The sequence below is a fragment of the Plecotus auritus genome (genome assembly GCF_963455305.1).
Source record: "Plecotus auritus genome assembly, chromosome: 1".
Lineage (NCBI taxonomy): Eukaryota > Metazoa > Chordata > Mammalia > Chiroptera > Vespertilionidae > Plecotus > Plecotus auritus.
This window is the reverse complement of record NC_137770.1, coordinates 60,158,028-60,173,272: the sequence shown is the minus strand read 5'-3', so window position 1 is coordinate 60,173,272 and position 15,245 is coordinate 60,158,028. Positions and strand designations below refer to the sequence as shown.

General features: G+C 42.1%; 1 protein-coding gene across 1 annotated transcript in view; it reads left to right on the top strand.

The window, feature by feature from the left end:
- The window catches only part of UNC13C (unc-13 homolog C), a 579,627-nt gene that overhangs the window by 265,340 nt on the left and 299,042 nt on the right, over nucleotides 1–15,245 (top strand). Inside the window, exon 10 of the mRNA XM_080645235.1 lies at nucleotides 2,730–2,871. Within this exon, the coding sequence (XP_080501361.1) occupies nucleotides 2,730–2,871 (142 nt within the window). The remainder of the gene's footprint in view (nucleotides 1–2,729; nucleotides 2,872–15,245) is intronic.

The following is a 15,245-nucleotide window of genomic DNA, read 5'->3' as shown; positions in this document are numbered from 1 at the left end:
ATCAATATCCTGTACTTTACAAGAGATTATTAGTTTGGTTGCTTCCTGCAAAAAATAAATTTCAAGAGTACCCAATAATCTCCTCAGTCAGTTTTTCTTAATAAGAAAACAAATAACATTTTACTTACTCTGGATCAATAACTCTCATCCATTTGATCTTTGAGTCAAGAAAATTTGAGTTTAGTGATGTCTAGTAATTTGAACTTCTGAGGTTGCTTGTAACATTAACAGTAAGTGTGTTATTTATCATGTTAAGATTTACCAAGCTCTTAAATTACTGATATAGTATTTACAAGGTAGAATAAAGATAATTCTTTTATTGGGTTGTGTTGATCAGTACTGACAGCAAACTCATAAATAAATAAATAATTTTAAATGATAGGCCTTTAAATGATGTTGGGGAGATTTTTGCATATTGTATGTGCATGGTTATTTCTCTATACATGTATGCAGATCCTATCTAATAAAAGAGTAATATGCAAATTGACCATATCTCTGCTACACCCACAAGCCACGCCCACCAGTCAATCAGGAGCAAGTATGCAAATTAATCCAACCAAGATGGCTGTGGCCACAGAGAGAGCAGGAGGCTTGGGTTGCCCCCAGCAATGGAGGAAGCCAAGCTTTCTGCCTGCCTTGGCAGGCCTAGGACTCTGCTCAGGGCTACAAAGTTTCAATTATAGAAGATAATTAAATCCCAACAAAAATGGCTGCGGCCATGGAGCAAGCAGGAGGCTTGGCTCCGCACAAGGCTACAAAGTTTCAATTATAGAAGATAAATAAATCCCAGATACCAGGGCCTCCGCTTGGGTCACCGGGGGGCGTGGCCGGCATGAAAACCATCACAAGCCCTTCGCCCAGGCTGTCTCACGCCCCAAGGGAACCCACACCCTGATGCGGGACACCCTTCAGGGCAAACCAGCTGGCCCCCACCCATGCACCAGGCCTCTATCATATCTAATAAAAGGATAATATGCAAATTGACCTTCACTCCAATACACAAGATGGCTGCCCCCATGTGCTCAAAGATGACTGCCCCCTGTGGACAAAAGATGGCCACCACAAGATGACCAGCAGGGGAGGGCAGTTTGGAGGGACCAGTCCTACAAGGGAGGGCAGTTGGGGGCAATGAAGCCAGCAGGGGAGGGCAGTTGGGAGGGACCAGGCCTGTAAGGGAGGGCAGTTGGGGGCAATCAAGCCTGCATGGGAGGGCAGTTAGGGGTGATCAGGCTGGCAGAGGAGGGAAGTTGGGGTTGACCGGGCCTGCAGGGAAGGGCAATTTGGGGGGACCCAGGCCTGCAGGGGAGAGCAGTTGGGGGGGGTCCAGGCCTGGAGGGGAGGAGAGTTAGGGGCAAACAGGCTGGCAGGGGAGCAGTTAGGCATCAATCAGACTGGCAGGGGAGTGGTTAGGGAGTGATGAGGCTGGCAGGCAGAAGTGGTTAGGGGCAATCAGGAAGGCAGGCAGTCAAGCAGTTGGGAGCCAGCAGTTCTGGATTGTGAGAGGGACGTCCGACTGTCCATTTAGGCCCAATCCTACCTGGATCGGGCCTAAACGGGCAGTCAGACATCCCTTGAGGGGTCCCAGATTGGAGAGGGTGCAGGCTGGGCTGAGACACACACACCCCCGTGCACAAATTTCATGCTCTGGGCCTCTAGTATGTGTGTGTGTGTATACACACACACACACACACACACACACACACACACATACACTGTATGGCCAGATTATTATAATCTCTGAACGCATCATAATCTGGCCACTCAGTGTGTGTGTGTGTGTGTGTGCGTGTGCGTGTGCGTGTGTGTGTGTGTATGTGTGTGTGTATGTATGTACATATATTAGAGGCCTGGTGCATGAATTCGTGCATGGGTGGGGTCCTGCCAGCCTAGCCAGGGAGAGGGGATATGGGCAGTTGGCCGGCCTGCCTGCTGGTCGAACTCCTGGTCAAGGGACAATTTGCATATTAGTCTTTTATTATATAGGATATACACTGAGTGGCCAGATTATTATGCATTCAGAGATCATAATAATCTGGCCACTCAGTGTATAAAAGCCTAAGCGACTGCTCGACCGGTCCCAATGATACACACTGACCACCAGGGGCAGACACTTAATGCAGGAGCTGCCCGTGGTGGTCAGTGTGATTCCACAGTGGGAGCGCCACTCAGCCAGAAGCCTGGCTCACAGCTGCAAGTGCAGCTGCAGGCGGGAGCCTTTCCCGCCTCCACAGGGGGGCTACCCAGTGGCAGCAGTGGCAGGCCCAGTGGGGCCCAGATGAGCGGGAGCTGCAGGGCACCCGGCCCTGGTGCATGCTCCTCCCGGGCTGCCTGCCGCTTTGCGCACTACTACTTCCCTTGGGGGATGTTGGACTGCTGGTTTCGGCCTGATCCCCACAGGCCTGGCCCCCGAGGGGTTCCAGATTGCGAGAGGGCACGGGCCTGGTTGAGGGACCCCACCAGTGCACGAATCCATGCACCAGGCCTCTAATATATATAATTCACTATTCACTACAGGCAAAAGCATATTAGTCCAAAGGAAGATTTTAATGTACAGTGTACCCTGGTATTCATAATTTTATTAAACATTTTTAAAAGTCCTGCTGCTCATGAGAATAAAAGCAATGGGGATGCATCTTCAAATTCAGAGACAAAGTGATATAAAAGTTTCCTTCATTATTATTTGTTTCTGGGGAAACCTTTATATTAAAATGTTTATTTTGTTATTTCAGTGGTTTCTGCACAAGGGTTGCAGGCAAAAGACAAAACGGGGTCCAGTGATCCATATGTTACGGTTCAAGTTGGAAAGAACAAAAGAAGAACTAAAACCATTTTTGGAAATTTGAATCCAGTATGGGATGAGAAGTTTTATTTGTGAGTATATAATGTGAAACTATTACAAATAATACAATATTTGAGTATACATTTGAGATAGGCATGCAAGATATACAAGCAGTTATCTCATGTTGATAGTATTTATGCAAATTACAAAAAGAATAAAACTAATGTTATGAACTTGCTTAATACTCTCATGATATTAGTTATTGTTCAGCTTTGGAAGCAAGTGATAAGAAGAATATTTCAAATAAGAAAATGTGACAGTGTTTGGGTGACTTTGCAGGAAAAAAACACACAACACGATTACAACCTTATTTGTAACAGGTTGACCTAACATAGCTAGGAATTATAGGCTTGATTCAACAGTACTTTGACATCTGAAGATTTATGGCTAAAGACAATGAGAGACTTTGGATAACACCTGGCCCATCACATATATACCAGCCTGTGCTGATGAAATGGTTGCTCATAACTTTTACAACCTCTCATTTTCCCAGGTCATTTATTTTTAAATCTCTTATGTCTTGTACCAAACAGCAAGAAATCATTTTTTCTCTCAAGGATTCTTTTTTCAACTCCTTCTTGAAGAGACATAAAATGAGTTCCAATAATCATTTGGTAGAACGAAAATCCCTAACCATGAATATAAAAGCAGTCCTTTTTTTTTTTTTCCCTACTCTCTTTGCTAATAGTTTCAACATGGCTCTCATTAGCATGCTAAGTAAGCAATCCCAACACAAACAGCTTGTTTGGGAATGTGGGCAATAGTGTGTAAGAGATATGGAGTGTCTTGTGTATAGAAGCTGATAAGAAATGGGTTTGGAAAATCAGTTGAGATCAAATAACAGAGGATACCATAGACTGAGTTAAGGGAATTGGATTGTTTCTCCCTTAAAAACTGATGGGAGTAACTATTCTATTTTTTTTATTGAATTTATTGGGATCACTTTGGTTTCATGTGTGCAATTCCATGGTACATCCTCTGCATATTGTGTTTCCACCATCCCAAGTCAAGTCTCCTTTCATCACCATTTACCCATTGATCTCCCCTTTATTCTCTTCAACCTCCCCAACCCCACTTTCACTCTGGTAATCACCATTTTATTGTCTACTAGAGGCCTGGTGCCCAAAATTCGTGCATGGGGGTGTATGTCCCACAGCCCAGCCTGCACCCTCTCCAATCTGGGACCCCTCCTGGTGGGATCAGGCCTAAATGGGCAGTTGGACATCTCTCTCACAATCCAGGACTGCTGGCTCCCAACTGCTCGCCTGCCTGCCTTCCTGATTTCCCCTAACTGCTTCTGCCTGCCAGCCTGATCACCCCCTAACCCAGCCATGGCCAAACTACGGCCCGCGGGCCGGATCCAGCCCGTTCGGCTGTTCTATCCAGCCCGCGGAGCCGAAAGAGCGGAGGGTTCTCTTGCTCTCCCCTCCGCTCCTTTACTTTGAATTTATATTAGTTCACACAAACACTCCATCCATGCTTTTGTTCCGGCCCTCCGGTCTAGTTTAAGAACCCATTGTGGCCCTTGAGTCAAAAAGTTTGCCCACCCCTGCCCTAACGACTCCCCTGCCAGCCTGATTGATGCCTAACTGCTCCCCTGCCAGCCTGTTTTCCCCTAACTGCCCTCCCTTGCAGGCCTGGACACTCCTAACTGCCCTCCCCTGCAGGCCTTGTCCCCACAAACAGCTCTCCCCTGCAGGCCTGGTCAACCCTAACTGCACTCCCTTGCAGGCCTGGGTCCCTCCCAACTGTCTTTCCCTGCAGGCCTGGTTGCCCCCAACTTCCCTCCTCTGCAGGCCTGGTTGCCCCCAACTTCCCTCCTCTGCTGGCTTGGTCACCCCTAACTGCCCTCCCCTGCAGGTTTGATCACCCCCAACTGCCCTCCCTTGCAGGCCTGGTCCCTCCCAACTGCCCTCCCCTGCTGGCCATCTTGTGGTGGCCATCTTGTGTCCACCTGGGGGCAGGATCTTTGACCAATGGGGGCAGCCATCTTGTGTGTTGGAGTGATGGTCAATCTGCATATTACTCTTTTATTAGATAGGATAGAGGCCTGGTGCATGGGTGGGGGCCAGCTGGTTTGCCCAGAAGGGTGTCCTGGATCAGGGTGGGGGTTCCCTTGGGGCGTGGGGCAGCCTGGGCGAGGGGCCTGTGGTGGTTTGCTGGCCGGCCACACCCCCTAGCAACCCAAGCGGAGGCCCTGGTATCTGGGGTTTATTTATCTTCTACAATTGAAACTTTGTAGCCTGGAGCAGAGCCAAGCCTCCTGCTTGCTCCATGGCGGGAGCCATTTCTATTGGGATTTATGTATCTTCTATAATTGAAACTTTGTAGCCTTAAGTGAGGCCTGGGCCAGCCAGGGTGTGCGGAAAGCTTGCCTTCCTCCATTGCCGTGGGCAACCCTAGCCTCCTGCTCTTTCCAGCTCCGTGGCTGCCGCCATTTCTGTTTGGGTTTATGTATCTTCTATCATTGAAACTTTGTAGCCTTGAGTGGAGGCCTAGGCAGGCAAGGGCAGGCAGAAAGCTTGGCTTCCTCCATTCCTGGGGAAACCCAAGCCTCCTTCTTGCTCTCTGTGGCCGTAGCCATCTTGGTTGGGTTTATTTGCATATTCTCTCCTGATTGGCTTTGTGGGCGTGGCCTGTGGGCTTGGCTTGTGGGTGTGGCGGAGTGATGGTTAATTTGTATATTACTCTTTTATTAGATAGGATGTCTAAAAGTTTTTTTGGATTTTTGTTTGTTTGTTTTGTTTAATCCCTTTACCTTTTTCACCCATCCCTGGGACCCACCTCCCTCTGACAGCTGTCAGTCTGTTCTCTGTCTACAAGTCTGTTTCTGTTTTGTTTGTTAGTTTATTTTGTTCATTAGCTTACACATATAAGTGAGATCATATGGTACTTGTCTTTCTCTAACTGGCTTGTTTCATTTCGTATAATATTTCTTTGCTTTTTAACAGGAGACAAGAAATTAATCACTAGACATGAATTCAAATTCCTAAGGCAGTCAAGTAAATGAATAAAACAAGATACCAGCAACAAAGGGGAGGGACAGGGATGGTGGCAAGCCTGACAGCAGGTGACCGATAGAAAAGGGACAGCTTCTGTCACAGTGCAGTCATGCAGATGCAATGCAGCTAGAGCTTTCTCAGGAGAAGCTTGAAATTTTAAAGTTTAAAAACAGCTTTATTCAGGTATAACTGACAAAGCATAAAATCCACATATTTAAAGTGTACAATTTTACATTTTGATATATGTATACCTCTATGAAGTCATCACCACAGACAAGATAATGAGCGTACCCACCCCCTCAAAAAGCCTCTCATGCCCTGAAGCCATCACTGAACTCCCCGAAGCCAAAGCAGTCACTGAGCTGCTTTCCCATGCTATTTGGAATTTTTCATTTTCTAGAATTTTATACAAATAGGTAATTCAGTATGCACTCTTCTTTTGTGTGGTTCCACTCAGCAGTTATTTTGAGATCCATCCATATTGTAGGGTTTAGGAACAGTTTTTTTTTTATTGCTAGGCATTGTTATATCAAAATATCAGAGTTTATGCATTCATCTTATGATGGATATTTGGTTTGTTTCTAATTTTTAGTTATTAAAAATAAAGCAGTTAAAAAGACTTGTGCATACATGTGTGTATGGACATATGTTTACATCTCTCTTGAACAAATACCTAAGAGTAGAATAGCTGGATATATAATAGGAATATGTTTAATTTTTAAGACACTTTCCCAAGTGATTGCACCATTTTACGTTTCCACTACCACTATATGGGAATTCTAGGTCATAAAAATCCATCCAGCACTTAATAAGACCAGTCTTAAATTTTAGTCATTCTAATACATGTGTAGTGGTATCTTACAGTGATTTTATCTTGCATTACTCTAATGGCTAATGACTTTAAGCATCTTTTCATGAGCTATCCTTTATCTTTTTCAGTTACGTGTCTGTTCAAATATTATACCAATTTTTGGTTTTGCATTTGTATAAATGTTATTGTTTCATGTTTTATATTTAAGTCTATGATACATTTTGATGTAATTTATGAATATAGTATAAGTTATAGGCAAATAAATTCATCCCTTCTCCATCCCATGCAACCACTGATTGTTTTACTCTCCCCATATTTTTGCCTTTTCCAGGTCATATGCAGTTAACCCTTAAGCAGCTGGGGGGTTAGGAGCACTGAACCTGCACAATTGAAAATCTGAATATAACTATTGACTCTACAATCAGCCCTTTGCATCAGCAGATTCAATCAACTAAGGATCCAAAACAATATTTTGGATCCACAGTTAGAAATCTGCAATTGGGAAACCACAGTTAGGAATGAAAAAATACTGGCTTTGATCCATGATTGGTTCAATCAGCAGATGTGAAACCCACTGATAAGAGGAGCCAATTGTATTTATTGGAAAAATATCTGCATATAAGTGAATGCTTGTATTTCAAACCTATGTTGTCCAACTGCAGTTGGACTCAGACAGCCTTTTCAGATTGACTTCTTTCACTCAGTAATATACATTTAAGCTTCCTCCATGTCTTTTTGTGGCTTGATATCTGATTTCTTTTTATCACTAAACTAGAGGCCCGGTGAACGAATACATGCACAATGGGGGCCGCTCGGAGCCATCTTGCCCAGTCCAGATCCTGATCGGGGCAGTTCAGGGCAGCAGGCTTGGGGAGGGACCGCAGGAGGTTGGCTGTGGGAGCACACTGACCACCAGGGAGCAGCTCCTGCGTTGAGTGTCTGCCCCTGGTGGTCAGTGCACACCATAGCGATCGGTTGTTCTGCATTTAGGCCAATTTGCATATTAGCCTTTTATTATATAGGCTAATATTCCATTATGTAGATTATCTGTCCATTCTCCTACTGAAGGGTATCTTGGTTGCTTCCAAGTTTTGGCAATTATGAGTAAAGCATCTATAAGCATCCACATGCAGGTTTTTGTGCAGACATGTTTTCATAACATAAATACCTTTGCATAAATACCAAGAAGCATGATTATTGGATCTTATGACTAGAGTATGTTTTGTTTTATAGAAGCTGCCAAATTGTCCTCCAAAGTGGCTGTACCATTTTGCTTCATCACCAGCAATGAATAAAAGCTTCTGTTGCTTCATATCTTCTCTAGCATTAAGTGTTGACAGTTCTGGATTTTGCATTCTAATAGCTGGTTAGTGGTAGCTCATTGTTGTTTTAATTTGCATTTTCCTGATGACATATGTTGTGGAGCATCTTTTCATATGCTATTTGCTATCTGTATACCTTCTTTGGTGAAGTGTCTTTTAAGGATTTTGGCCCATTTTTAATCAGGTTGTTTCTCATTGTTGAATTTTACAAGTTCTTTGAATGTTTTGGATAAGAGTCCTTTATTACATGTGGCTTTTGAAACTGTTTACTCCCCATCTATGGCTTATCTTCTCATTTCCTTGACATTTTCTTTTTTCTCTACTTAATTCTTTGAATGCATGCAAAACTTTTTTTTTTAATTTTTATTGTTGAAAGTATTACTTAAATTTTCCTTTTCCCTCCATTAACCTCTTCTAGCCCACTCTTATCTCCTGGCAGGCCCTCACCACCCCACTGTCTGTGTCCATGGGTTATGCATATATGCATATAAGTTCATTGGTTTATCTCTTCCCACCCACCCTCCCCTGCCTTCCCTCTGAGGTTCAACATGCAAAACTTTTAATAACTGTTTTGTTGTCCTAGACTGCCAATTCTAATGTCTCTATCCATTCTTGGTCAGTTTTGATTGATATATTTTTCTTCTCATTATGTGTCATATTCTTATGCTACGTTATATGCCTGGTAATTTTATATTGAATGATAGACATTGCAAATATTACCTTGATGGTTGCTGGGTATTTTTGGCATCCTATGCATACTCTTGAGCTTTGTTCTGGGACTACATAGAAATAGTTTGGTTCTTTAAAACTTGCTTTTGAATTTTGTTAAATGGGAATGAAATAGTGCTTTAAAAAAAAGGGAAAATTATACCTCAGTTCTGAACCAAGACTCTTCTGAGTCTACTTATGAATGACAAGGTTTTCTAGTTTGCCAAATAGAAACAAGCACTGTGTCTGGCCTTTGGGAATGCTGCGTACTGTTATATGCAATTCATTTCCATGACTCTTAACCTGGCCTTGGACAGTCTCACCACATACCTATACTTACCATTGCTCAGAGGATTATTGAAGATGAAGCCTCTGGCCTGGCTGGTGTAGCTCAGTTGGTTGAACATCATCTCATGCACCAAGAGGTTCAATTCTCAGTCAGGACACATGCTCGAATTTTGGGCTCTGTTTCTATCTCTCTCTCCCTCTCCGTTCTCTCTCTAAAATAAATAAAAACATATTAAAACTTAAATAAAAAGATGAACCTTCTGCAGCTTGTTAGAGTTTTTCTTCTCTTCAGCTCTCTTCTTTTTGGTAGTATTCCCTGTGACCTCTGGTGCCTTTGTCTTCTCAGATTTTCAGCTCTGTCTTTTTAACTCAGAGCGTTCAATAGGTTCCATCTGGGTTTCCTCTCCTCGCACGGTGCCTAGAAATTCTCTTGACAGTAAGCTGAAGTAATGAATAGTAAGACTCACCTTATTAGTTTTTATCTCCTTATTATCACCATCCTTCATTGACAGGTCCCTGGTATATTTAAAGCCATTGTTTGATATATTCTGTTCATTTCTTGATTTTTCATATGGGAGAAATCTCTAGTCCCTATTATTCCATCTTGACTACAATAGAAAATATTGAAATCTGAATTTAATTGGTAAGCAAAATAAAACAGTATGAGAACCAACATGCATATGAAAACAACATACAACTTCTGGAGTATTTGATCCATAGATTGAAGGTTGAAACTGTGAAATAAAGCATCCACCCCCCAAAATGCAGTAGTACACATATCTATTCTATTTTTCTTTTAGTCCTGCAAAGGGTTCTTGAGAAATCAGCTGAATAAGTGCATGTGAGGCAAGACCAAGATAACTACTACCAAAAAGAATTAGATATGACAGCACCCAGTGCTCATTTCAGGGCAAGAATGGTGTTTGTTCCCACTAGACAGGCTATATTCTATATTCTAATTGGCAGTTTTCATATAATTTATTATACTGTATGTCTCTGTTTTCCTTTTGCTAGAAAGCATCATCTATACTGTCAATAACCATGTACCTATTTTTAAACAGAATTACTTTCAAAGAAAAATAATTCTAATTTAAAACTATTGCACTCTTTCACCCAGTCCCCCTCTCCATCCCCCTTTCCTCTGACAGCTGTGAGTCTGTTCCATGTATCCATGCCTCTGGTTCTATTTTGCTCATTAATTTTGTTCATTAGATTCCACATATAAGTTAGATTACATGGTATTTATCTCTCTCTGTCTGGCTTATTTCTCTTAGCCAAATATCATATATACATAGGCCATGGACACAGACAATAGTGTGGTGATGGCCGGGGAGGGAGGGGTGAAGGCATACAGTATAATAAATTACATGAAAAATGGGTGGAGGTGGGTAAAGGGGGGGGATGGGAGACATCTGAAATAATGTCAACAACAAGTTAAATAAATAAATAAATAAATCCACTGCAGTTCTGTGAATGTTATACACACACACACACACACACACACACACACACACACACACACACATATATATATACATATATATACACACACATACACTAGAAGCCCAATACACGAAGATTCGTGCTGGAATGGGCTTTCCTTTCCCTGGCTGCCGGCACCGCCTTTCCACTCTGGCCCAGCCCCTTTCTGCTCAGGCCCCAGAGTCTCCTCTTTCCACTTCGGCCCTGCCTTCCCACGCTGCCCAGAGGCCCTGAGAGACCAGGGGCCTGTGGTGGTTTGCAGGCCGGCCACACCCCCTGGTGACCCAAGCGGAGGCCCTGGTATCTGGGGTTTATTTATCTTCTACAATTGAAACTTTGTAGCCTGGAGAGGAAGCAAACCTTCTGCTTGCTCCATGGCGGCAGCCATTTCTATTGGGATTTATGTATCTTCTATAATTGAAACTTTGTAGCCTTAAGGGGTGGCCTGGGCCGGCCAGGGTGTGCAGAAAGCTTGGCTTCCTCCATCGCCGGGGGCAACCCTAGCCTCCTGCTCTTTCCAGCTCCGTGGCTGCCACCATTTCTGTTTGGGTTTATGTATTTTCTATCATTGAAACTTTGTAGCCTTGAGTGGAGGCCTAGGCTGGCAAGGGCAGGGGGAAAGCTTGGCTTCCTCCATTGCCAGGGAAACCCAAGCCTCCCTCCTGCTCTCTGTGGCTGTAGCCATCTTGGTTGGGTCTATTTGCATATTCGCTCCTGATTGGCTCGTGGGCGTGGCTCGTGGGCGTGGCTTGTGGGTGTAGGGGAGTGATGGTTAATTTGCATATTACTCTTTTATTAGATAGGATTGATTGATCGTATGTTTTGTAGGGAACTCGATAGTTGACCCTCGTTGCTTTATTTTTGCTAATTTCTGAAATAAAAACAAAAGTTCATGCTGACTCTTACCTAGAGGGGATGTAGGTCATAAGTGCAATAGCAGACATGTGTTGATTATTCTTTTTAAATTGGTATTATGCATTGAAGTAAAGAATTATTTTAAAAACAGAAAGTCTAGTTAACACAGTACCTACGGGAGGAGTGCAAACATGCCCTTATTTATTTAGACACGTACGTTCTACTTATGTAATTGACTGGACAGCCAGCTCCACTTGCTTAGTGGGGTATCAGTTCAATTCCACCCACATTTTCTGGTGTCCATTATATGCAAAGCACTGTACTAGGTCCATGGAAAGTACTGACTTGAAGAGTGACTTCATGCTATACCAAAAAGCTACCTGGCCTGCAAGTTTATAAACCCAAGTTCCAGATGGTTCAGGATCTAACATATTTCTTGATTCCAGGAAACTCCTTAGTTACGTGAATCTCATTTTTACAGTGGGCGATGTGCAAAAAGAATACTGTCCATTTTGACTCAGTGACGGCATTGTTAAGAGGCAGTGTGCATGGAAGCTCTTTTAACACACAAGCTCCAGAAATTTATAACGCCGTTGTGTAGAGGGCTATAATTGCCTCAGCCCTTTGGAGCATATGGTAGCTGCGTTCAATTCACAGATACCCAGATGTGGTGGCATGTAGAGTGCCTCAGGCCCATGGCTCGCCACCATGCCATGTGCTGCTGGGCCTAAGGCTGAGTATAAAGTAAGCCTCAACTAAGCTTCCTAGGAGATAGCTTATTTAATACTACAATTGAACTAAAATATCTTCATAGCACAGCAGATTAATATTTTAAAATGACAGCCTGAATGTAATCAAGGGTTTGATTTATTGCCTGTCTCTCTAGCACAGGCTTTTCCTGGGCTACATGGGAAGGGAATATTTCCTTCGTTGTCTGAGCATTGGAAAGTCATTTGTCAAGAAGTTACCACAATTGTCTAAAGCAAGACGGAGTTTAGTCACAGTTTATGGGATTAGAAATTTGTTAACTGATCATGGTCTATGTTGTAAATATGCCAGGTACTAGGGAGATATCATAACCATTACTGCTGTTCACTTAGTAAATTTAATTGAGTAATTACTGATCCATATAGAAGTGCCAGATATCATTTACTTCATTACTGCTTCGTACCAGAACCTAAAGGCTTTGTAGTAAAGAGAGGGAGGCGGCTGTGAAAAGAGACCTGGACTGAATTCAATAAAGTATGAACTTAGGGTTACCAAAGAGAATTGATTCACAGTCAACAAACCTTAAATTTTAGATCAGAACAAATGCTTTGAAACAGCATTGTGAGAGTCTATTGGCCAAGATATAAGGGACATGTAATTCACAGTTTTATACAAAGGATCAACTAGAATTCAACCAAAAATATCCCAAATGGTTAGGGAGCAAACTCTTAGGGCAATGAGGACTATGCTGTAGGAATCCTTCTTACTGGGAAGACAGAGAAGGCCCACATTTAAAATGGCCCATGGAAAAGAATTAGCATGGAGCACATTTTACTGTGTGGATACAAAACCCTTGTGGGAAGCCAGGAATATCCAAACAACAAGAACTCCAAAGAGCAGCAATTATTATGCCCTTTTATTTACCTTTTTATTTTTCTCTGTTTGTTCATATGCATTTCTTATGCTCTGTCTCTGCCTCTCCGTTATATTTCCTTTCTCTCTCTCTCTCTCTCTCTCTATTTCTGTCTCTATCTCTCTTATCTGTCGCTCTGCCCCTCTTTCTTCCTTCCCCCTCTCTCCCTTCTTCCCTTTTCCCTCTGTACTCCAGTGTGGTTCCTAATCACTATTCAATAGCTTTCGTATCATGAGCTTCTGTGTGATTCATAATAGCCTAGGCCCTGTGGCCATGTGTCTTTCAAGTCTAGTATTCACAGTTTGCTTCCAGGAAGTGTCTTTGCATTTTTTGCCAAATAGTCCAATTCATCATAACAGGACAAACCTTACAAGTTATGTGTTATGGGTCAGACTGTGATAGTGGTGGTTACACGGGTAAATACATATGACAAGACCTATCAAATTATGCATTTTAAATATGTACAGTTTATTGTATGTCAATTATATCTCAATAAACTTAAATCAACCTTCAATTAAAAATTATCACTCTGTTAATAGAGTCAGTACTTCATTAACTATATATACTCTACAAATTCAAGATGATATAGAACTGCTGCTTCTGGGTGGGATTATAATGATGATGACAACCACACAATGATGGTGTCAGTGACCCCCCTCACCACTGCCCCTTGTGTCCTGGCAGTTTGTAGTTTACGGTGTTTGCCTACATATCTAGTATCATGTAAATCCTAGGAGAAACTCAGTGCCATCGGCATTTGTATCCTCACATTTACAGCTGAGGAAAATGAGTCTCAGACTTCCCTGAAATTATAGGTAGTAGAGCCCCAGCCTGTGCCTTTTCCCCCTAAGCACTCCAGCCGTGGGCAAACTACGGCCCATGGGCCGGATCCGGCTGTTCTATCCAGTTCTCTTGCTCTCCCCTCCACTCCTTTACTTTGAATTTATATTAGCTCACACAAACACTCCATCCATGCTTTTGTTCCGGCCCTCCGGTCCAGTTTAAGAACCCATTGCGGCCCTCGAGTCAAAAAGTTTGCCCACCCCTGCTAGACTCTCCCTAGAGGTTTCTAGAGGTGCTACTTTGCACATAAAAATCCACATTTACCACAGCTTACTCACTGATTTTTATGTAGGAAGCCATTACTCAACATTAAAAGAATGTGCTTTCTTAGGCACATGTATGTTAGTTATCCAACATTTCAGAGCTTTTTAAAAATATATATTTTCCTTAATGATTGTGATCTCCCTCAGGGTGAGAACCTCCTAAAATAATGTTGGGTACAAAGTAAACCTAAAAATCTAGTCAATTTTTTTCAAATGACAATTTTTTACCAATGAAACTACCTTTTGTAAACATTCACTGTTATTTTTTCTTTTTATTTTGTACTGTTGCTTCACCCTTATTTCTCCCTTCTTAATGTTCCTTTCATTGTACCTGAAAAAGATTCTTTTTAATTCTCAGAGAAATTCCAAAGGTATAATTTTCTTCTCTGTGTGTGCTCCTTGAGCATTATTTGGTGAACTCAGATATTTAATTTTGAATTAGCATCTCTAGTATAATGAAATTTTTTCTGCCTAATGAAATTTTGACTTTAGACTTCACAATTTGTTTGTTATTTTCTTTCAGTTATGTTTCTACCTAATACACTTGGGTGCTGCTTTGGATTAGAATTGGACTTGAAGGGACAATAAAAGGAACAACATGTATTTTGGCTTAGTTGTAAAGCACTGAAAAATGCAGTAGGAAGCAACCTCTTGAGCTATTATTATGACTAGATCTTGCCATCCTCTCACTCTGTCCTCACAGAACTAAGGGGAAAGTTAAGAAAACACAGGATGGAAAACTACCACTACCTAGGAGAAAGTTAGCATGTCTTTGCACCTCAAGATGATCTCTAGAGCTCTTTCCTGCATCAGAGGTTTGTTAGTTTATGAAACTTTACTGTTGACAGAGAATTAAGTATGTATCCTTGTTGGGAAAATTCCATCCAAAAAGGGGAACACTGTTGTTTTTAACACTGCTAATACAAGGGCCACATTTAAAGTGTTTTAAAGTATCCTTAATTAAATATTTAATTTTCAGTCAATTGTTATTTATATTTTTCTTTGTTTCAAAGGAGGAATTAAAACAACCAATCTGGTTTTATTTTTCAGTTATGTGAAAAATACAACTGATTGGAATTAAAAATAAAAGATCCAAACCCAAACTATTTTGTCATGCAGTAGTAAAGTTGTGGCAATAATAGGAAGATGGAGAGAATTAAGTTGCTGGTATATTTGTGCACTGGAGTTCTCAGAGGTTGGGGCCTACCCTA